The sequence below is a fragment of the Zalophus californianus genome, chromosome 4, assembly GCF_009762305.2.
Source record: "Zalophus californianus isolate mZalCal1 chromosome 4, mZalCal1.pri.v2, whole genome shotgun sequence".
In the NCBI taxonomy this organism is placed as follows: Eukaryota; Metazoa; Chordata; class Mammalia; order Carnivora; family Otariidae; genus Zalophus; species Zalophus californianus.
The window spans coordinates 34,477,994-34,500,318 of record NC_045598.1 but is presented as its reverse complement, the minus strand read 5'-3'; the positions used below and the strand labels follow the sequence as shown (position 1 = coordinate 34,500,318).

At 59.2% G+C, this 22,325-nt stretch overlaps 2 protein-coding genes across 26 annotated transcripts in view; one reads left to right on the top strand and one right to left on the bottom strand.

Moving 5' to 3' along the window:
* The window catches only part of SLC6A9 (solute carrier family 6 member 9), a 31,286-nt gene extending 12,938 nt beyond the window's left edge, over nt 1–18,348 (top strand). For 3 of the 10 annotated variants that reach the window (XM_027610751.2, XM_027610761.2, XM_027610741.2), the window contains 12 exons: nt 5,010–5,166; nt 5,768–5,899; nt 6,267–6,537; nt 12,271–12,403; nt 12,616–12,750; nt 12,842–12,945; nt 13,349–13,586; nt 13,677–13,811; nt 13,918–14,017; nt 14,107–14,207; nt 16,775–16,945; nt 17,059–17,253. In XM_027610751.2, coding sequence (XP_027466552.2) covers nt 5,010–5,166; nt 5,768–5,899; nt 6,267–6,537; nt 12,271–12,403; nt 12,616–12,750; nt 12,842–12,945; nt 13,349–13,586; nt 13,677–13,811; nt 13,918–14,017; nt 14,107–14,207; nt 16,775–16,945; nt 17,059–17,253 — 1,872 coding nt within the window. Of the gene's footprint in view, nt 1–4,185; nt 4,312–4,663; nt 4,756–5,009; nt 5,167–5,767; nt 5,900–6,266; nt 6,538–12,270; nt 12,404–12,615; nt 12,751–12,841; nt 12,946–13,348; nt 13,587–13,676; nt 13,812–13,917; nt 14,018–14,106; nt 14,208–16,774; nt 16,946–17,058 lie in introns of those variants that run through there. The other 7 variants (XM_027610780.2, XM_027610797.2, XM_027610731.2 and 4 more) reach the window with 6 other exon arrangements.
* Nucleotides 18,349–18,493: 145 nt separating this feature from the next.
* Nucleotides 18,494–22,013, bottom strand: CCDC24 (coiled-coil domain containing 24). Of its 16 annotated transcripts, none has more exons than XM_027610926.2 (9): nt 21,842–22,013; nt 21,486–21,658; nt 21,088–21,263; nt 20,828–20,944; nt 20,255–20,332; nt 19,669–19,723; nt 19,173–19,242; nt 18,984–19,062; nt 18,494–18,900 (listed from the first exon to the last, which is right to left on the bottom strand). In XM_027610926.2, exons 2-9 carry the CDS (start codon nt 21,609–21,611, stop codon nt 18,669–18,671), a joined length of 933 nt encoding a protein of 310 aa, XP_027466727.1. In that variant the 5' UTR covers nt 21,612–21,658; nt 21,842–22,013; the 3' UTR covers nt 18,494–18,668. The 16 variants fall into 16 exon arrangements, 13 of the variants coding, with proteins under 13 accessions (XP_027466727.1, XP_027466794.1, XP_027466683.1 ...); XM_027610993.2 differs by having other exon boundaries at nt 20,255–20,329; nt 21,842–22,011; XM_027610882.2 differs by having other exon boundaries at nt 21,088–21,658.
* Between the last annotated feature and the right edge of the window lie 312 nt (nt 22,014–22,325).

Sequence of the window (22,325 nt, the reverse complement as noted above, 5' to 3'; positions counted from 1 at the left end):
GGCAGCCACAAGTTACTGTAATGGCGATTCTGCCTGAATTCCCCGATGGGGCTCAGAGAAAGTTGCCAGTGATCTGGATTTGGCTCAAGGTCAGTCTGGGATGTGGGGTCTTGTCTGTCCTGCTCCATAAAGTTTGTCTTGGATGGGACTTCATCCCATGAGCAAACCCCAGGGCTTCAGAGTTCTGAACAAGAGGCCTTCTAGATCCCAGCGGGGCCCGCCCAGCCAGGCAGCTCCAGGATTCTTCAGTGTCCACCGAGAGCAGGAGGAGGGAGCTCACAATTCACAAAAATATCCAGTGGACACTGGTCTGGGAGGGCGGGAGTCAGGAACCAGAGGCGAGCCGTAGCCCAGGGTAGAAATCTGGGCTCTGTCCGAGTCTGTGCATGAAGAAAGGAGGGGGTGCATCCCGTGCGGGTGGTCACCTCTGGGAGGGGGCTCTGCGGCTTTGTTTCCTCTTTACCCTTTGCTGTAGGTTCTCATTTTTTTTTTTTTTTTTTGGTGATAAGTTTATAATGCTTTTATAACTAGAAGAAAAGCAATAACTTTTTTTAAAAGAATTTTATTTATCTATTTGACAGAGAGAGACACAGCAAAAGAGGGAACACAAGCAGGGGGAGTGTGAGAGGGAGAAGCAGGCTTCCTGCGGAGCAGGGGCCCAATGCGGGGCTCGATGCGGTGCTCGGTGCGGGGCTCGGTGCGGGGCTCGATCCCAGGACCCCAGGATCACGACCTGAGCCGAAGGCAGACGCTTAATGACTGAGCCACTCAGGCGCCCCAACAATAACATTTTTTAAAAGTCATTTAGAAAGTTAGTGGGAACTAATGGAAGATTCAGGAGAGAGTCAGGAATAGGAAAATTCCAGGCAAGGCAGAACTACAGAGATTTAGTAGATCTACTGAGGGTGCCTAGTCTGTCCACTGATTTCATAGTTAAGGACGCTGAGTTGCAGGGAGTGGAAATGACTTGCCCAGAGTTGCTGGGGGAGCAGGCTCTAGAATGCTGGGGTTCTCATGCCTGGCACAGGGTCCTGCCCTGCCAAGCCCAAGGCATGGTGGGGAGATCTGGATTCTGCCCTCAGAGCTGAACACCCCTCATTCCAGGAGCTCATCCAGAGCAGGGACTAAGCCAGGCACAAGGCTACGTAAAGGACTTATGTAAGTGATTGCTCCGTATGGCTCACTCGGCTAGGCAGGCATGGGGTGGGAGGTCATGAGTCCTTGTGTGGGACTGGACCCTGCTGCCTTAAGGACTGCTCCTAAGGGGAAGGGCATCTGTGCATGTGTGGTCTTATGTGAGGGTCTTATGTGCATGTGTCTATGTATGGTGGGCATCATGGAGGATGATCAGCCAGCTTACCCCACTCAGCCATGGAAAGAAAGCCCCAAAGCCTGCCTTCTACCCAACCTGGGGAGCTCGGGCACAGGGCAGGGCTGTCCCCTATCCTGGAGACCACCGGTCAGGCCCATGGCCATGGAGTCCCAGGTGAGGGTTGGAGCTATCCAGGGAGCCTGGGGAGGAAGCACCAGCCCCCTGTGGTTTAATTCATCACCCAGGTATGAGCAAGGGAGGAAGGGAGAGCAGCGAGGGGCAGATAGTGAAAGATGGGTGATGGGCAGGAGAAGCCTGGAGCCCGGCCAGTCGGCAGGGCTGAGCGGGGTTAGGCAGACGGGCCGCCGGTCTGGCTGAAACTGAGCACAAAGGGGTTCTTTCGTGGGTGCCCGAGAGCCGACGTCCACTGCAGGGACAGGTCTGATCAGTGGCACAGGTGTCCACCCAGCAGAACAAGAAAATGAGCAGCTTAGGCTAGGGAAGAGGATGCAAGGAGAACAAAATCGAGGCAGTGCTGGAAAAGCTCGCCAGCTGTGGGCCTCGTTGCCCAGGAAGGCAGCGGCTGGGAGTGCCCAGAGGAGAGCAGAGAGGGGAACTGGAGCCCCCAGAAGCCCCGCAGAGTGTTTCGGAGATCCTTTCCTCTAGTGTACTTAGAGAAAGGGGTGCTTGCTATGTCCTCTGCAGAGAGCCAAGCCCTCACCGGCCAAGTCACCTGAACATAGCTCGCACTAGAATAGAAGTCAGAGGCCTGGCCATGGCTCCCATGGTGACCTCCCAGCCACCGCTCCGGGAGTCAGCCCCACGGTGCTGAGATGCAGGGCTGGGAGCCAGAAGAGGGGTGCTTCTGACGTGGCTTGCAGAGTGTCACTGACCCCCAGCTCCTTCTGCACTGCAGAGCCCTAGTGTGCTCAGGAACTCCCACCAGAGCCCCATCCCCGGCTCCCTGCCTGGGGCCCCTGTACCAGGGCTCCCGCCTCCCAAGTCGTGAGTTGTGGCCACATGGCTGAAGTGGTTAGCGCAAGGCCCAGTGGTGTTGCACTCATTAACTGAGCAGAGCTGGCTCCTGAGGGCTCAGTCAAGTGGCGGCCTGGGGCACGTGGCTGGGGGCACCCCCACCCTCACTGTCCCCCTCGATGCCAGGGAAGGAGCAGACCTCAGAAATCCCAGTCGGGTCTGGTGCACTTGGTTGGGGCCGGTACCTCAGCCTTCAAGCCTTGGGGACCTCGGCCTCTGCAAGGAGCCCTGCCCTTGAAACCCTCCTGGCTCTTCGGGTGTCTCTTTTACAGCTGTGAGCACTGCTTCGTGACCCCACCCATGTACTCTGCAGCTGCCAGTCTCCCATTGTGCCCCTAAGTAAACAAGCCTTGGACAGAATAAAACTGTTATTGTAGGGTCAACATATAGGAGCCCTATTTGGCTGGGATTTGTTTGGGAATGCAGAAGCTGTCCCCAAGCTGGCCTCACACCCTCTGAAAAAATGCCCCCGCCTGGACTGTGCAGAATTGCTAGGCCTGTCCCCAAGAAGGCCTTCGGAGGTGGTGACAGCCTTAGGCAAGATTCTGTATGGGTCTCTCCCAGAGGGCACACTCAGGCTGTGAGCCACCCTCTCTCCCAGAGCCAGACTGGCCCTCAAGCCCCTTCATCAAGGAAGCCTTCCCGACCTCACCCTGCATGCCCCCCGCCTGACCTCCTTCCATATATTCTTGTGCCTCGAGAACTTCTGCTTTGTGGTCACCTTGCAGCTGCAATATAAAAGTCATGGATTTGTTTCTGTCATTGATGGCTTGCTCCCCCACTAGATTTCGAGCTCTGAGTGCATAGGGGTGTCTGTTGAGTTCAGTGCTGGATCCCCAATGCCTGGTGCAGGGCCTGGCACACAGTAGGTATTAGTAAATCTCCGTGGTTGCAGGAATGAATGTATGCAGGCTCTTCTAGCCTGTCAGTTCGCTCTGCGTGCTCCTCGAAGGGGACTGGACCCCGGTTCTCGGTGCCGTGCCCCCAAACCTCCTTGGAGGGTGTGAAGATCAGTGTCTCCTCTGGGGGCGATGCCAGATTGGGTGTACAGGATGGTTACTCCACAAGGGTGTCTGTGCTTTGGTGGACAGGGTATGCAAGCCGAAATATACCCACTGTGGGAACAAGGGGTACGTGGCTGGGGCCTCCACTGGGAACTGGGGCCTCCCGAGTCTGCATTCCGAAATAGGCCTTTCTGGAAAGCGCACAGGTCCCAGCGAAGCCATTCCTCCTCTCTGCATTTGTCACTCAGTGTCAGGATCCGACAACATTTCAAAGCACCAGACCTCTTTGTTTATTGGCCAGTGTGACTGTTGTCCTTGAATATGTCTCTTTCAAGCTGGGGGCCGGTGTCACTTCAGCAGCGTCCCTCAGAAGCCATGCTGCTCTGTCTCCCATCCTGGTGTCCTCCAGGGACTCCTGTCTGTTTCTCTCAAGGGTATAGCCCATCTCCCGGAGACTGTCTCTGTCACTCTGTGCTTCTCTGCTGGTGATTCTCAGGGTCCCTAGTCTCCTAGTAAGAGCCCCCTGACCCCTCAGGCTCTCACTCAGGGTGGCTTGATTTCCTGTCACCCTGGGAGGGGGTGGAAGGGGCATGGCATGGGGAAGGGGCATATTTACACTTGTAAAGGGACTTGCTGAACCAGTTCCAACTGTGGGGTTGGGGTTCAAAAGGGGCTGTCCTCAGTGGGGCCGCAGGCCACCCAGCCCAGCCCTGCAGGCCTCCCTGCACCCCCCCACCCACCCAGGGCAGACCCGGCTTCCTTTCCCTGGGGCAAATTCCCCTCATCGGCTCCTCCTGGCCAGCCTCCTCCTCCTCCACAGCTCACCCCCTCTCAGCTCAGAGACCTTTTTCCGGAGTCCCTCCCTCTGTTTCCCCTAGCAGAGTCTGTCCTCCAAGTCTGGCATGGTGCCTACAACTCTGGTCTCCTCCCCCAGCTCATGGCCAGCACCATCCTGCCCAGGTCAGCTTCTGCAGGGCCCCCTCCCCGGCTATGGGCAATATAGATGGCTCCCTGGGTCCTCCCATCCTGAGTCCCAGAACACCCTCCCCAAGTCTGGCCCAGCTCAGTTGCTCCCCCATCTCCTGCCTCACAGCCCTGCCCATCCTATGCTCCCAGGAAAGCGCCTTCAGCTGGGGGAGGGGTCGGGCATCCCCTCCCCCGCACCGCCTGCCCGTGGGCGGCGTGCTCAGCCTGGTGATGTGGTAGCGGCGGGTGGGGGGGGCTGTCTGGACACAGGCCCCTTTGTGCCCAGCCCGACTTGGCTGCTTGGTATGAGGCTCAGCTGCTCCCAGATCCTCACCCAGAGGAGAGAGGGGAGGCTTTGGAGGGGCTGGAGCTGGGGGGCTCTGGACTTGGGCTCCCTCTCAGTGTCCCACCTCTCCGATGTTGGCAGCAGCTGCTCAGGTGGGCTGGTGCCCCTGGCACAGGGTGCTGGGGGGCTGGTGAGGGAGGCCCCGCTTGGCACCCTCCAGCAGCCGCTCCTTTCTTCTCCCCTTCTCTGCCAGGCCAGCCAGCAGCTCCTGCCAGCAGAGGGGAAGCCCAGGGTGGGGGTGGGGGCTTGGGGGGGGTCCATGGTGTCCCCGCTGGGAGAGGCCCAGAGGGTCAGGCACGGGAGCACAAATGCCTTTCTGATGGTAGCTTCTCTCCTGTCCCCACAGAATGGTGCTGTGCCCAGCGAGGCCACCAAGAGGGACCAGAACCTCAAACGGGGCAACTGGGGCAACCAGATCGAGTTTGTACTGACGAGCGTGGGCTATGCCGTGGGCCTGGGCAATGTTTGGCGCTTCCCATACCTCTGCTATCGCAACGGGGGAGGTACCCAGTGGGCACAGGGCAGGGACCTCCCACTTGGATAGAGCCTACCCACCAAGGCCCGGGCTACCCCCTCCCTGGCACAGACCCCTCTCCAGACAGGCTGGCCTCTGGCTCTCATCTCCTTTGCCCCAATCCCTGGCTTAGGTACCCTTTACCTAATGCACAGGTCACCCCCTGACCCTGGCTGTCTGCTGTTTGGGCCTGACCCTGCTAGCCTGCTCCCTTGAGGTCAAGAGAGGTAGAAAAAGGCGCCCCAACCTCCCAAGGTTTCCTGTCTTATACCCCCTGTGTGTCAACAGCCCCCTAAATGGTTCAGGGAATTTGAGGGTCCCAGCGACTTATGTTTGTGACTTTGCTTGGTGAAGCCATCAAATCCCACCCTAACATGGTGGGTCTGGGGCCTGGGTTCTGTTCAGGAAGCCTCTGCCAAATTAAAAGGCAGGCTGTGGGTAGGATACCTCAGACCCAGGCTCTTGCTCAGTGCGTGGCCCACCCTGCTCCGGTCTTAGCGGATCGCAAAGGTTTTGCTGTTGGGTTCTCAGCAGGAAGAGGGTGGGACCCCCCAAGCCCGCCCTGAGCCAGCCCTTTCCCTGCCTGCCAGGCGCCTTCATGTTCCCCTACTTCATCATGCTGATATTCTGCGGGATCCCTCTCTTCTTCATGGAGCTCTCGTTCGGCCAATTTGCAAGTCAGGGCTGCCTGGGGGTCTGGAGGATCAGCCCCATGTTCAAAGGTGAGGCCTGGGTGGGGTACACCACCTCCCCCCCCGACACACACACACGCACGGACCTCTGGGGGCCTACTCACCCATCTGTACAAACACCACCAACCCCTACGGAGCCTTGGTGCTGACCCCAAGCCCTACATCAATGGCCAAGGCCACAGATGCGTGCTGGGATCCATGTTTACTTGGCCTCCGCCCTCCTCACCTACCATGTGTATACACAAAGCCCCTGGGCCCCCCAGCTCACCCCTGCTAAGGCCTTGACCTGTCCCTTCAATGGCCCTCCACAAAAGCCTGCCCCGGGGGGCCCTTCAACATTAACCTTGCCTCCTTCAGCTAGATGTGTGAGGCTGCCCCCCTTCCCTCCGCCTCCCAGGTGTGGGCTATGGCATGATGGTGGTGTCCACGTATATTGGCATCTACTACAACGTGGTCATCTGCATCGCCTTCTACTACTTCTTCTCGTCCATGACGCACGTGCTGCCCTGGGCCTACTGCAATAACCCCTGGAACACGCCCGACTGCGCTGGGGTGCTGGACGCCTCCAACCTCACCAACAGCTCCCGGCCCGCCTCCCTGCCTGGCAACCTCTCCCACCTGCTCAACCACTCCCTCCAGAGGACCAGCCCCAGCGAGGAGTACTGGAGGTGAGGCCCCGCTGGCCCCGGGCTTGGGGGGGACACCTGGCGCCAAGCCTCGGCTCTCCCCCCTTGCCATCGGGCAACTTTCTGTCAACCAGGTGGGGTACGGGGACCGGAGCCGGGCAGAGGGGCGTCAAGAGGCCTAAGGAGTTTACAGACTAGCTCAGGAGAGGAGGCTGACACAGCCGGGAATGATGGAGGGCTGGACGCTGAGTTGAGCGTCCTGACAGGGCGCGGTGAGGGAGGGCTCCAGCAGTCGGGCACGTCTGCAGGGCAGAGTCAGGGGGCAGCGGGGTGTCTTCCTGGTGAGAACAGTGTGAACAAAGGCCTCAGGTCCCAAAGGAGAAGAGGCTGGTCCTGACCCTCTTCTGATGAGACTCACAGGTGTGTGGGAAACTCATGGGCCCTAAGGGAGCCTAGGAGGGGCCACCAGCCTTCCTGGAGAACTTATATGAATTAAGCGTAGACTTACCACTGCAGGGCAGAGGGAGCCGTAGAAGTTTCCTGAGCCTAGGGCTGTCATCATCAAGCCGTGCTTAGGAAAGACAGCCTGGCACTAGTATGCTCTGTGGTGAGAGAGACTGGAGTCTCAGGGCTGGCTGCAGGGAAGCTGCTGTTGGAGGTGTTCTAGAACACCTTGTCCCCTCGGGGTGGGCGTGAGGGCGCAGGGGGACGTCCTGAAGGAAACCCCCCATGTCCTATTGGGGAACTGGTGGGAAGAGAGTGTTGGGGGCCTGGGGGTAGGCCATGTTAATTCATTCCATATCTACAGGGTCTGCTCCGCCAGGCCCTAGGTACCCATGGGGTCTGAAGAGCCCTGAGCCCCTCGCCTGAGGAGTCCCCAGGCCTGAGGGGGGTCATATTAGGGCAGGTGCTCAGGGGTGTGGTAGGGGCACAAAGACGGGGTGGTCGGTTCTGAGGGACGGGGCCGTGAGGAGGTGGTCCAGAAGGCTTCCCTAGGAGGGAGGAAGGAGGTGTAGAAGGATTGGGAGGGACCTGGGCAGGAAGGCCGTGGCCGCGAGGTGGCGAACTGGAGACAGGTAGGAGAGGAGAGGCCAGAGGCATCATGAGGCACAGGGCTTCCCGGGCCGGGCTGCGGTTTGAAGTTTCTCCGCCACGTGGTAGAGAGCCATAGGCGAGCTGGCTGAGGCCCCGGAGAGACAGAAGTCCTAGCAGGTCAGAGTCCTCTGAGCCTGGTCCCAATGCTCTGACCCCACAGGGCCCGGCTTCCCTGCGCCGGCCGCTGTGCTGTGTCACCAACATTCAAAGACAGCTCGGATGTGGTCACTACCCACAGGGCTCGCGGTGTAGACAACAGTGAGGGGCAGGCAAAATTACCTCCAGGCTGACTCAGTCCCTCAGTCGCTGGACAGATCATTTCTTGAGCACCTAGTGGGTACCAGACACAGCACTCGGAAGGGAGACAGCGTGAGGAGTAAGACACTCGGCTCCTGCCCTCGTGGAGGTGCCATCTACTGAGAGGACTAAGCAATTTACTGCCCAGTTAGGTATTCTACTGTGTTTGAGGCATGGTGTGGTCAGGGCAACTCGATCTAGACTTGGAGGGGTGGGAACCTGAGGAGCACAAAGCCTCACCCGCACCCACGGGGCTGTTCCAGAGGCTCTCACCCCAGCCGGTCTGCCAGGGAGGCCCAGCTAGAGCCAGCCACGGCCGAGTTCTGGAGATTTTATCCAGGGCAATCAGAGGGGAATAGTCCTCAAAGAAAACTCGTCATGGGTTGGGGGGGCCCAGTGGGTGGCCCATTGAACTCTCCTCAGGCAGGGCTGGAGTCAGGCCTGCCTCACTAGCCGCTGTCCCAGGCGGGGCTCCTTCCCGGCAGGATGGCTCCCTGCTGCCCCCTCCTGGAAACCCTGGGAAATGACCCTTGAGAGGCCTGCCCAGGCTGGCTTCAGCAAGGAAGCGAGAACAAACATCGCCGTTCCCTGGGCACCTACTATGTGCCAGGCATATTACCTCCTATCACAGTATCCCTATTTTTCAGATTCAGAGACTGACTGATGTTCAGAGGTTAAGGAACAAGGCAGCAGCGCTGGGTCAGGAGATGTGCCTTCCACTGTGCCTGGCGCCTGGTGTGAATCAGGCCAATGATACTCTGCAGGTGTCCTTGGTCCACACTCTCCAACACCCCTTTGGAAAGCTGTGTGATCACATTTGAGCCCCACCACAACCTTGTTTGCTAGCTCATGCAGGTAGTATAAAATAGTCCCGTTTTACAAATGAGGGAAGCAAGTCAGAAAAAAGATTAGGAGACTCCTCTAAAGCAAGAGAAGCACAAAGGACAGATTTCTGAGCCCCAGTCTGCCTCCTGCCCACCCCCTGGCCCACGGTCTCCTCTCTCCCACCAGCCCTTCAGTCTTGTTTTACGATCCTCTGCGTGCTGGTCTGATTCCAACCTGTAGGCCCTAAGTAATGACCAGGCTCTCACCTCCACAGCCCGTGGTGCACAGCAGAGCACCTGAAACCCGTTGGGACTCAGGCCCCAGCACCCTGCTCCCAGTGTCTTCATGGCAGCTCTGGAGTAGCACAGACCTCACACAGATTGTGGCTCTGTCGCTCATCAGCTGTCTGGCCTTGGGAGATCGATCACCAAACCTCTCTAAATCATAGCTGTTTGTCCATTAAATGGGAGGGGTCACAACCTACCTTGTTGTTATAAAGAAGGAATGAGATCATGCGGCACCACTCCGAAGAAGAGGGACGGGCGCTCAGGAAGCACAGTGATGCCTGCCGACAGGTTCCAGCCGCTGCTGGAGACACAAAGAAACACATTAGGCTGTTTTGTTCTCAAGGAGTTGGTCACCGGGCTGGAGCAATTAAAAAATAATGCAGAATAATTCTAGAGATGTTATGCATCGAGAGCCAACTTGTAAATATGCTGGGTTCCAAGAGTTCTTAGGTTAATTGATCTCAAAAGCACATGGTCCCAAAACAAAACAAAAAACTAAATATGGTGCCATAAAAAGAGAGGTAGAATTCACTACTTGGTACCCAGGCTAACATTCTAAACTTTTTAACCCCCCGGTATTGTAATGCTGTGCCCTTGCAAATCATATAAATGATTAAACATAATCATATAAAACACTACCAGTTTAACATATATAATTAGACAAAGTTAAAAAAAATCTTTTGAACAAGAAGTGGTTTCTTTTCATGGAATGCTATTGGCTGAAGTAAAGCAGCTCTGAGTAAGCCCCAGAAGGACCCTGTGGCTATTCTGGAGGGCTTCCAGCACGCAAGTGCCCCGAGCAGGTGTGCCCGGTTGGCTGGGGCCTGGGCAGCCCGGAGCCCCCAGCCCAGTTGCCTTCAGCTTTGAGTGACCTTGTCTGCTTACCTCAATAGCCCCCAGAATACTTTTTCTGTGTGCTATGAAGGAAAAAAGATTGGAAAGCACTGTCAAAGGGGACCAGGTGACTCTTGCTGGTGGTCCCACAGCTTCTGAACTTCTGCCATCCCCTTGCCTTTGGTTCCCCCATTGACTAAAAGCCTGGAGTTGGGCACGTGTTGGACAGCGCCCTCTGCAGGTCGTGGAGCGAAGGGCGGCTTCCAGGGAATTTGGGAGGCTGTGAAGAGGCAGGCCCGCCCAGCAAACACCAAATCCCAGGCCTGGCAACATTGTCCCATGAGGGGACAGAGTAACAATCGCATCACAAGGTATTAAAAACGTTGCCATGAGGTTTGAGAACTGACTTGGGAAAGAAAGTGGGAATAGCTGAGAATGATAGAGGACAGCCTATGAGCTGTCCTGAGAGGTTCGAGCTGTAAGAGGGGACAGAAGGGAGCCTGTATTTACCTAAATCCAGCCACAAATTATGCTAGGTTGGTGTTATTATGCCCATTTTACAGATGAAGAAACTGAGGCTCAAGAGCTTACCTCTTGCTCATCACTTCTAGCCTGGATAATTGCAACAACCAAGCTGGTCCCCACTCCCAGGTTCTCTCCTTTCTACCTCCAGATCTATTTACCACAACGTTCACTCATTCATTCAACAAATATCTTTTGAGTACTGCTCTGTGCCAGGCACTTTGCTAGGCACTGGGGGCGCTGGGTACTCCTGCCTTCCTAGAAAATGGATGACAAACAAAATAAATAGGTTAAAAGAAAAAAAAAAAAAGGAGACATACGCTGTGGAGGAAAATCTAGCAAAGGGGGTAAGGAGTGCTGGGCGGGGCCAGGACTGCCATTTTAAGCAGGGTAGCCAGAAAAGGCCCCTTTGCAAAGAGGGTACCCGGAGTAAGTACCTGAAGGAGATGAGGAGGAGGAAAGTGATGCCGACAAACCCAGCTGCGTAATTTGTGGGGTCCAGTGTGAAGTGGACATATGGGGCCCCTTGTTCAAATGTATTCAGAATTTCAAGATGTCAATGGCAGAGCATTAAGCCCAGCACGAGGGCCTTCTAAGCAAGGGGCCCTGTGTGACTGCACACGCCTCACACCCATGTGTACATAGGGATGTTTGGGGAAAGAGCCTCCAGACAGAGGAAAAGCTCGTGCGTGCAAAGGCCCTGAGGGAGGGGCGTGCCTGGCATGACTCAGGAACTACGAGGAGCCCGCTGCAGCTGGAGCAGTGAGCGGGCCGTCAAGTGGGAGGACAGGAGACCAGAGGGGTGGCAGGTTGGGGACAACGGACCACTTCGGGCCTCGCAGCCGCTGGAAGGACTTAGGCTTTTCCCTGGTGAGAGATGAGAGCCGCTGCAGAGTTTTGAGCTAAGGAGAGACCCTGAAAGTGCTCTTACCAAACCCTTCAGAAGCTTCCCATTGCTCGCAGGATAAAATTCAAACTTCTCAGCCTTGCCTTCGTGGCTTCTTATAATCTGGCTTCTTCCTATCATTCACCCTTCTCTCTTCCCTTTACCTCCTGTCCCAGCCTTGCTGAGCTGCTGACAGACCCAGGCTGGCCATGTTCTTTCACGATCCCCTGTCCTGCTGAGTCCTGCATCCTCAGCCTGGCATGTGCTGCTCCTTCTCTTCACCCACCTGCTCCCATTCCTCAAACCTTGGCTCAAGCCTCACCTCTTCTGGGAAGTCTTCCAGTGTGCCCCTCCACCACCCTTCCAGTGGTGTCCATATGCCTGATCCAGGTGTCTATGCCCAGCACCTCGCACAGGGCCCGGCACAGAAGCGTCCAGTTGATTGAAAAGGCACTGCTGGGGTGGCGTAGGGCGCCAGATAGAGCCGCACATACATAGGGGAGGAATTTGGGTTCAAGCCTAGGCCTGCAGGCTCCAGAGCCTCCAATCTTTATTCAGCACTCCACCACCTCCCTCGGTTCATCAGGGATGGAGAAGGCTAGTGTGGGTGAGGAGTTCACAGAAGGCTTCCTGGAGGAGGTGACACCTGATAGGATGTGTCCGGTCTAGAGGAGAAGGCGTTACTAAAGGGAGAAATGAACAAGCCAGGGCCTGGGATGGGCCAGAATAGGGACAGGGAGACCTCCACTCTCCCGGGACTGAGGAGGCTGGCCCAGGCTCAGGGTGTTACCCCCAGGCGCCTTTGGGGTCCCGCAGGGGCTGCGAGCAGTGGAGTCTCAGGGCAGCAGACAGAAGGGGTGTGGTGGGGTGGGGGGCAGTTGGGGCTGGGGCCTCATAGTGGCACCCTTCTTCCACATGCTGCACCCTCACGAGAAAGAAGGAACCTGCCAGGCTGCGCCCCAGGCCTTGGGAATCAGTCACTGGGCATCAGGGGCCCGGGCCTCAATAGCAGAGTATCCCCTTCCCCAGGCTCTATGTGCTGAAGCTCTCAGACGACATCGGGAACTTTGGGGAGGTGCGACTGCCCCTCCTCGGCTGCCTTGGTGTCTCTTGGGTGGTGGTCTTCCTCTGCCTCATCCGCGGGGTCAAGTCTTCAGGGAAAGTAAGTATACCCCTCCCCCAGTGGGGTCTGTGCCCACCCAGAAAGACCCTGCCTCCCCTGCCGGGGTTGTGTGTAGGGGTTGGGGGCAGGCGGTTGATGAAGGGACATGGGAGGGGAGGAGCGGCCAGAGGGTGGTGGCCGGGGGGCCAGGCAGGGGGTGCCCAGGGCAGGAAGAGCTGGGAGGAGTCCAGCGGAGCCTGTCTCGTGCACAGGTGGTGTACTTCACAGCCACGTTTCCCTACGTGGTGCTGACCATCCTGTTCGTCCGAGGTGTGACCCTGGAAGGAGCCTTCATGGGCATCATGTACTACCTGACCCCGCAGTGGGACAAGATCCTGGAGGCCAAGGTGGGCCATGGAGTGTGGCCTGGAAGGGGCGGGGAGGGGCCGAGAGGTGCCCGCCTCTGACCCCCGCTGCTCTGCCCATCCTGCCCCGCAGGTGTGGGGGGATGCCGCCTCCCAGATATTCTACTCGCTGGGCTGCGCGTGGGGAGGCCTCATCACCATGGCTTCCTACAACAAGTTCCACAACAACTGCTACCGGTGAGCCCCCTCCACCCCCCCGCCCCGCCAGCCCCGGGCTGCCTCCTCCACCCAGCAGCCTTCCCCAGGCTTTCCCAGATCCCCAGACCCAGTGCCGCCTCCTGGGCCTCCCCCGAGGGCCCTGCATCACGCTCACGGCCTGAAGGTCCTGGGAGCTCTGGGTCTGGAGTGGGTCGCTGGGGAACACAGAGAGAAGAGGCGGGGGGAATGGTGATGCCCCAGGGGCCTCTGGGGGTTCGAGAGCCTCAGCCCACCTAGGAAGGCCCAGAGCAGACCAGAAAAGAGGTTGAGGGAGCCTCTGTTCCTAAAACGTTCCATCTCAGGTCTCCTCTCTGCCCTACTGGGCAAGGGAAGCCAGCCGCGTGTCTTGAGCCCTGTTCTCCCCCCCACCCCCCACCACCAGGGACAGCATCATCATAAGCATCACTAACTGTGCCACCAGCGTCTATGCGGGCTTCGTCATCTTCTCCATCCTGGGCTTCATGGCCAATCACCTGGGTGTGGACGTGTCCCGTGTGGCTGACCACGGTCCTGGCCTAGCCTTCGTGGCTTACCCTGAGGCCCTCACCCTGCTGCCCATCTCCCCACTCTGGTCCCTGCTCTTCTTCTTCATGCTCATCTTGCTAGGGCTGGGCACTCAGGTATGAGGCACGGGACGTGGGCCAGGGGCCTGGTGAGGGTGGAGGCCGGGCCGGAGGCCAGGCCCCTGCTCTGACGGCCACTTCCTGCAGTTCTGCCTCCTAGAGACGCTGGTCACGGCCATTGTGGATGAGGTGGCAAACGAGTGGATCCTGCAGAAAAAGACCTACGTGACCTTGGGTGTGGCCGTGGCTGGCTTCCTGCTGGGCATCCCCCTCACCAGCCAGGTAAGCCCCGAGGGACAGGCTGGGCTGGAGTGGCCCGGGAGGGGGGCATCGTGGGCGGGGGAGCCAGGCCTCGGTGCTGCCGGCTCAGCTGCCCCCTGGCCCACAGGCAGGCATCTACTGGTTGCTGTTAATGGACAACTACGCGGCCAGCTTCTCCCTGGTTGTCATCTCCTGCATCATGTGTATGTCCATCATGTACATCTACGGTAAGTGCGCAAGCTTCTGTGGCCTCTCGTGCGCCGGCCCCTGGCCTCCCCACGCTGCCCTGCCAGGCTTGCTGACACCCCTCTCTCAGGGCACCGGAACTACTTCCAGGACATCCAGATGATGCTGGGATTCCCACCGCCCCTCTTCTTCCAGATCTGCTGGCGCTTTGTCTCTCCAGCCATCATCTTCGTAAGTTCCTCGGCTGCCCGCCCCCCTCCCTGCTGCCCCCTGGCAAGTGTCCTTCTCTTGGGAACCAGTGGAGGGAGAGCAGGAGCCCATCCATCTGGCCAGAGCTCCCCCTCCCCCTCCCCGCCCCGACGGGGTCTCCGCACCCACCACGCCGGCCACTGGGAGCCTGAGAGAGGTTGCATAGAGTCAGGCGGAGACTCAGAACCACCCGGGCACTGGCCTCGCCTTGGGAAGGGAGCTTAGAGCCCTTGTTCGGCTGAAGATGGTGCCCGGCCTCGGCAGGGGAAAGCAGGCTGGCAGCGGCTGAGAGCCAGCCCTCCCTCCCTCCCTCCCTCCTGCGTGCTATCCCCAGAGGGGCCTCAGGAACAATTAGTGATATTGGTGGCAGCCTCCATCAGCGGCGTGCTGATCCCTCTTAGCTGAGGTGCTCGGGGTACGCGGTGTGAATGCATGGGTGTTCCAGAAGCGGGTTGTGCAAGTCAGATGTCAGCTCCAGATCAGAGGCAACCTCCTACGCCTTCCAGGCACTGGAGTGGCCTGGCTCTGGAGAGGGAAGGCTCTCCTTGCCCCAGTATTCAACACCTGGGAGACTCCCATCAGGGAGCGGAATTGGAAGGACCTCACGCCCTGGCCGGGAACCAGGCACTTTCTGCATGTTGTTCATGTATCAACTCATGTGATCCGACTCTCCAAGGCATCATTGTTATTCCCACTTGAGAGATGAGGAAACTGAGGCACAGAGATGTTAAGTAATCGACCCAAGTTTACACAGCTAATAACTGACAGAGTCGCTGTTGGAAGCAGGTCGTCCCATCCGGAGCCTGTGTGCTGGGCCAGGGCTACACCAGAAACGGCCGCAGGAAGGACGACTGGTCCATGAACTAAAAACCATCTGGTTTTGCTCCTTTATGCTCAGGGTGGGAGGAGGAGGCACAAAGTGTTTGTTGGTAGAATGGTCGCTCCACAGAGAAGAGGCAGGACCATGGGAGTGACGGAAGGGTCAGCCTAGTGGCAAGGGCAGTGTTCAGTCACGTCCCTGTCATGTCCAGCTTCTCTGGGCCAGAGGGAGCTCAGCACCGGATTTCCACTTTGGCTCATATTTCTGGGAGCGGAAAAGGCCCCTGAGGGCTGAGGTCTCCACCACATGGGGTGTGGGATCTTCCCTGAGGCTGGCACAGGCACCGGCACCAGCCCTGGCCACTGGCCCAGCTTTGAAACAGGAGCAACGGAAGCCTCCTATAAGTGGCCTCCTGTAAGTGGTGGGAAGCGGGGGAGGCCGGGCACTGCTGCCAAGCGCCGTGCCCTCTGGGGGTTGCGGCTCAGGCCGAGGCCGGGGACCCTCCTGAGGGGAGCTCATCCTCCAGAGCTCCGAAGAGGCTGCCACCCTGGCAGAGACCTGGGGTACCAGCCAAGGCAGAGCAGGAGGCAAGAAGGAGGCAGGCCCAGGAAGGCTCCAGAGGGGCAGGCTCAGCCCGGGTCCCGTGTCTCCGAGAGACTGAGGCAAAGTGGGCAGCGCCCTCTCTGTGCTCAGAAGCCAGGCCAGAGTCGCCCTAAGCTGAGGACTGCAGGCCCTGAGGACTTACAATTCTGGGCTGTGGTGTCTTCTTTGGGGGCTTTACTTCTTTAGATTTCTGAAAGGTTCTTTTTGACAAACCATCTTTCTGTCCGCTGAAACAAGAGATTTGTTTACACCTTGATCAGCATCTAGTTCCACTCAGGAAACTTGTCATAAGCTCCTACTATGCGCAGCATCCCAGGAGGGGCCCCCCAGTGGATGTGGGTCTTGCCGTCCTGAATTTGGTCACTAGGATGCAGCTGAGGGCTCAGGAGGTGGATGCTGAGCCCCCCTGGGGAATGGCCCATGAGCCACCTGCCCATCCTTCTGCTTCCTTAGTTTGTTGTCGTTGCTGTGGCCCGGGCTTCATTTCCCATCCCACTCGTCTCTTTCCAAAACGGTTCCCGGTCCCCAGCCTGCCATTCAGCATTTCTAGACTTTGGAGCCTCCCTTATGGCTCCACAGCCATAGACAGGCAGGGCTTTGCCCTCTCCACTCCCCCATCGCTCTCATCTTTGCATGGGGTCTGACGGAGGAAAATGGAGAGGATTCTCCAGAATAAATGAAGCGGGAGGAAGATGCTGGGTGCAGCTGAGACACTGAGACTAGGGTAATGTGGCCAGAAGGATAAGTGAGGTCTCGCTGGGAGATGGTAAAAGCTCCAAGGCCCAGGATTTGGCAAAAGGGAGCCATTGAGTCTTTGAGCAGAACTGACTGACTTCAAAGGTGATTTCAATTGTTCCCTGGCCGGTTCAGGATTATGACGAAGGCACACCTCTCCTCTTCCATGATGCCTGATGCCTACCTGCCCCCCAGGCCCTGGACCCTTGGTTCCATCTGCTTCTTCCACTACCCAAACCTTGACGTTGCCCCTGTCCTGCCCAAAATGCCTCTTCCTAGTTTGGGAGACTGGAGAGGAAGGGGAGGGGTGCTGGGAGGGGGACTGAGGACTGGAGAAGGGGGGCGGTGCTGGGCAGGCCTCACGGGCACTCCCATCTCCTACCCTCTGCAGTTCATTCTCGTCTTCACGGTGATCCAGTACCGGCCAATTACCTACAACCACTACCAGTATCCAGGCTGGGCTGTGGCCATCGGCTTCCTTATGGCTCTGTCCTCTGTCATTTGCATCCCTCTCTATGCCCTGTTCCAGCTCTGCCGCACAGATGGGGACACCCTCCTCCAGGTGAGGGGTGGGGGCAGGCCACAGCCAGGTGAACGGGGAGGGGGTGTGTGGATGGGACTTCCTGGCTCCCTTCTGAAGCACCCACCCACCCTCCATGTCTACCTCTCCTGCAGCGTTTGAAAAATGCCACGAAGCCAAGCAGAGACTGGGGCCCCGCCCTCCTGGAGCACCAGACTGGGCGCTATGCCCCCACCATCCCACCCTCTCCTGAAGACGGGCTGGAGGTCCAGCCGCTACACCCGGACAAGGCCCAGATCCCCATGGTGGGCAGTAACGGCTCGAGCCGTCTGCAGGACTCCCGGATATGAGCACAGCTGCCCGGGGAGGGCCCCCCCCCTGCTCCCACCACAGAGACTGGAGAGGCAGGGGACGGGTGTCACCACCTGCCCTGCCATGCCCTGGCCGGAGTGGCTGCTGTCACCTTGGTCACCCCTGGTAGCGTGGTCATTTGTGCTCGTGTCCCCAGTGTTTACAGGTCCTTTGGATGCCCAGATGGCAGCTGGGGATGGGTGTGGACGATGGGAGGGTTGCCGGTGGGGGGGGGGCAAAGCACTTTGGAGGGGGCGTCTCAGGCCAGGTCCCCAGAGATCTGCTGGGCTTTACACGGCCTCTGATGCCCCCACACTCTGCCCTGAGCTGTGGTTCTAGGTGGCCCCCCTACCTGTCCCCTTCCTTGGGCCTCCAGCCTCCTGACCAGTGTTCCTGCCCTCAGAGCAGACCCCAGCCTCTGCCCAGGCAAATTTGGGTCTTCCTATCCAGGGGCAGGGTGAGGGGCTAAGGGGCTGTACAGTGTTACTTGTCAGGCTGTGCCGCCCAGCCCTGTTTGTCTGTGTAATTATTTTTGTAAAAATCGTATTATCTGTGGTTGCCACTCCTGTGCCCCCAGCCTTGGGCCCCCTCTGTCTTCCAGGCCTGCCTGCACCTCACTCGGCTGCTCTGGGGTCTCTGCACCTCATTCCAGCCCTGGCTGTCAGGCCCAGCCAGCAGAGGCCCACGACCCAGCAGCCTGCCCAAAGCACTAGTTTCTGGGGGGTAGGGGTGGGGCGCTGCTCAGCAGGAGGTTTGAGCCCAGAGCCCTGGGGAAGGGGACCTTACAGGAAACCCCCTTGCCCTCTCTCCACCAGGTGAAAGGTCCAGTCCTCCCAAACTGGGCTGCCCCTGTTCATGTGCCAAATGGCCCCAGCCCGCGTGCCCCATCCCCTCTCTGGAGCCAGAGCTCCTCCCCCGCCCCCAGCCCCGCAGTGTCCATCTGTCCGTCCTCTGTGCCCCTCTGTGCAGTGACAGCGCCGGAAGAGCCGCCTCTAATCCTCTGTAGCAATAATGGTGCACCACCCACCCCTACCCCTCCATGCACCACTAGGATTTTAAAGTCCATAGATTTTAATGAAATTTCTATTCCTGTCTCTGAGCTGCCACTGTGCTTTGTCTGAGTCCCCCAGCGGGACAAGAGTCGGTGCTGGGATGAGACCTCTGCCGGCCAGGCCTTTGTGGAGGACTGGAAGAAGAAAGGCCAAAGGCCCTGATGGTCAGAACGAGACACCAGGGGCTTGGCAAGGGGGTGGGGCAAGACGGGCCAGACAGATGGACAGCCTTGTGTCCTGGCGAGGGCCCAACCAAAACTAGATCTGAAGCAGGCTGGGCCACAGCAGCTGAGAGGTGGCAGCGGCAGACGGGGTGAGTTCCAACAGAAGCAGAAGCCGAAGCCTACTTCCCGACCAGTCCTTCAGGTGGGGGCGTGGGGTGCCGCGCTGGACACTGGAGTAGACGCGGGCCTTTTCCCCGTGCTGCACTGAAGCCTCCGTCGCCCGCGGCAGGTGGCAGTCAGGTCTCGGGGGCAGCACTCCAGCGGAGGGGCAGGCAGGCAGCCACCGCGGGGCCCCGCCCAGCCTCCTGTAGCCCCACGGGGGCAAGGCCAGCTTCCGGGACCCTGGCTGGAGGAGCCCACGGGCTGCTGCCTGGACAGGAAAGAGCAGCTGTGAGTGAACAGTGGCCTGACCCTTCGGCCACCCTGTCCCGTCGTGCCGCCGCCCTGGTTGACCTGTGGCTGGAGGAGACACAGGATGGCCTCAGAGGGGCCTGCAGCTCCCGTCGCATGGCCGCCTTCTGTTCCTTCAGCTCTGCAGGAGAGGCACCTCTGAGGCACAGCGCCCAGCAGCTCTGGGGTGTGTACAAGTGTGGCGTGGGGAGCAGGAGGCTGGGGGCTCTGGGGCCTCCTTGGGGTCCTCACCTGCCAGGGTGGGCTCTAGGGTTGCCTCAGAGGGCCAGGGTGCCCCTGTATACTCCTCTTCCAGGCAGCGCTGCAGGGAAAGCTGGCTCAGTGCCCCGGCCTTAGGCAGGGGTGGGGCAGGGCAGGACCCCCAACCTGGCTCAGGCAGTCCCTGGTCGGGGGGGACACTAGCCCCCCTGAAAAGCCCAGCTTGGTGAGGTGGTGGCTGGCTTGGACTCAAGACTTAGGGGAAGGTAAGGAAGCAAAGACAGGGACAAATTCAGCAAGTTAATCTAAAAGTGCTGACCTTGGGCTAAGGGGCTCAACCAGAATCTTCTGGATTCGCACATACAGGGATGGTACCCATGTGAGAAATGGCCACAGGACCCACACACACCTTTCCATGCACATATGCACACACACACACGCACGTGGCTCTCACGCACCAGGTAAGAGGCAGCGGTGTGTACACTTAGCAGAAAGGCTCTGGGCAGGGAGGCCCAGGGCTGCCGCTCACCTGCAGGGTGGGGATCATCCTCTCCAAGGTGTGACACTCCCCCTCCAGGAGGCTCCTGGAGGATGGTAGCAGCGACCAGCTCCACAGGACCCAGTCTCAGCTGAGCCCTCCACCCAGCCCCTAACCTCCAGCTTCCCCGCCTCCAGGCCGTCCTGCCTCAGCCCGCCCTGCTTCCTGTGGCCGGGTGCTGCCCGCAGCCTTCCACCCCCCACCAGCCTCCGCCAGGGCAGGATGTGTCCTCCCCGTGCCTACTTCACAGCGCCCACCATCCTCTCTTCTACATTATGGCAGGGGCCTCCTCCAGCCTCCCTTCTCCCCCGCATCACAGCCCCTCCCCTGCTTAAAACCCTTCCATGGTTCCTCAGGCCTCAGACCCTGCTGGTATCCCTGCTTGACCATTTCCTGGCAGCAACCACAGCAGCCCTGCAGCAACCTGCCCTCGCCACCCCTCAGCCTTCCCCTCTTGGTCTCCCCACCAGGTGCGTGGCCACCTTCTCCTCTCCCGCAGTCCAGTCCCAGTACTTCAAGACCTGTCCAGGCCCCATCCACCCTGTGTCCAACCCCAACACACACTCAGGGGCCTCACCGCAGATGTCCAGCAACCTGGTCGATGCTGGACACATTCAGTTGGTCCTTGATGACGCTGAGGTCCCTCTGACTGCTGCTGGCAGATGAGGTCAACGTTACTCTCCCCATGTTGCCTCACCTCAGGCCTTCAGGACACAAGTGCCACTTCTCCTAGACAGTTCTGTGTCTTTTCTTGCAAAGGCAACATAGTACAGTGCAAAGGGGAGGAGTTCTGGAGCCTGGTTTGCAAATGGGCTCTGTCACCCTTCAGTGTGTGTGACCTTGGGCAAGTGGATTATCCCTTCTGAGCTTTAGTTCCTCATCGGTAAAAGGGGGCCATCATTCCCCCAAAGGGTTGTGTGAGAACTAGAAATAAGTTGCTGCTGCCATTCACTTATGAACACGCTCCTGCTCCTTTATCTCATTCAGTCCCCAGCGATCCCTAGCCCAGCTCTCGTTGATCCCTCCATGTGGTTGTTGGAGGTTCAGCTCCAGGCCAGGAACTTCTCTGTGGAGCCACATGGAACCCACCAGCTGGCTGGGGTTCTCTGCCAAGCAGGGACAGATCCCTCCTCTCCTACCACCACTTTACCTGGGTTCACCAGCTCTCATCTGCAATATCTCCTGTTCTGGCAAATCACACCTAGGCTCCTCCAAGGCAAAGCGCAGGACCCTGGGGCTATACTGGACCCAAGCCTGGGTCTGGTCCCTGCAGAAGGTGCACAGAAGGTAATTTAGGGGCTCCTTTCAGGGAACCATCAAAGGCAATCCTGGCCCCTTATCAGGCGCAGGGCTAGCCCCTCTTAGTTCTGCCGCAGGGCCTAGCCCTAGCCCTAGGTCTGAGGTTCCCACCTGCCCTCGCAGATGGCCTTCTGGCGGAGCCCCAGGAGCAGCTGCCTCAGTTCCTGGCGCACGAGGTCTCTTAGGAGGGGCGGTGGTGCCAGAAGGGAGGAGGGGTCAGAGGTGGGGCAGGAGCCAGAGGCTTGGGAGGATCGAGCCTCTTGGAGCAGTGACTGTAGCATCACCACCTGCAAGGAGAGCTGGGACACCTTGCGACTGGGGAGAGAAGTGACGGGAATGAAGGGGGCTGGGGGACTGAGGGGCAGAGCGGAGTCAAGAGGGCTGGGCGGACAGTGAGATCCGGCAAGATCTCGAGAGCTATCGGGCAGGACTAGGGACCCGGAGGAGGTGGGGAAATCACCCGAGTCGTGGGACAGGCCTGGAGTGTGGCCCATCTGCCCACTCCCCACCTCTGCCCGCAGCTCCAGGCTCAGGTCCACCGTCGTCTCCCCCAGAATCCTCTTCACTTCGGGCCGCTCCGGGAGCGGAACATGTTCCTCTACCAGCTCCCACAGAGACGGGGAGTCCCGGAGCATGGCCCGCCCGCGCCGCCGCCCCCCGTCGAACGGCCCCAGGCTCGCACCTGCCAGAGAGCCGGTGGCAGCGCCGTGTTACCGGGAGAAGTCTGGTCGCCCAAGGCTGGGCCCCGCCCACCCGCACCCCGCCCCTTCCCGGCCCCACGGGCCACGCCCCCAGCCCGTTGCGCTCCCCAGCCTCTCCCAAGCCCCACCCTTGTTCTGCCACCAGTCTCAGCGACTGGAATTACCCGGTCCGGAGCCGCCGGTCTCTGGCGCTGTCCCTTGTGCCCCGCTTCTAGCTGACTCTCGGGGACCGTGGTTCCCGGTCACGGCGCCCAGGAGCCGGGCAGTGGGGACCGGGGCCCTAGCTCTGCCTCTTCCGCGCGGCCGTCACCCGGGAAACTACGCCGCTACCCAGGCTCCGCCCCCAGCCATTCTAGGTGGGGTGGGCGGTACCAGCTAGCCCGGAGTCGGACCCACCGTCGCGGGGGGTGGTTTGGGAGAGTCCGAACCATCCAGAGTCCTGATGCCAAGCTCTCTGGGCTCGTCTCTGGGCTCGTCTCCGGGCAACTTTCGGCTTCGGGGCAGGTGGGAAGAGCCGAGAAATCGGAGCCCACTGGGGTTGTTATTACTTCGTTGCCTCTCCTGGCCTGGAGGCAGCGGCTGGGTAAACCTTTCCTCAGGGTCGGCGGAAGTCTCGCGAGCGGCTGCGCTTGCAGGGGCCTGGGGAAC

Bases quoted from the DNA above. Each gene is read 5' to 3' on its own strand.
- CCDC24 (XM_027610882.2), bottom strand. From the start codon at position 21,611: ATGCTCCGGGACTCCCCGTCTCTGTGGGAGCTGGTAGAGGAACATGTT. The intron at 20,945-21,087 runs GTGGGAACCTCA...CACCTTCTGCAG, and splicing joins AAGGCCATCTGCGAGGGCAG to GGACCAGACCCAGGCTTGGG. The intron at 19,063-19,172 runs GTGAGGACCCCA...CCTCTCCTGCAG, and splicing joins CCTAGAGCCCACCCTGGCAG to AGCTGAAGGAACAGAAGGCG.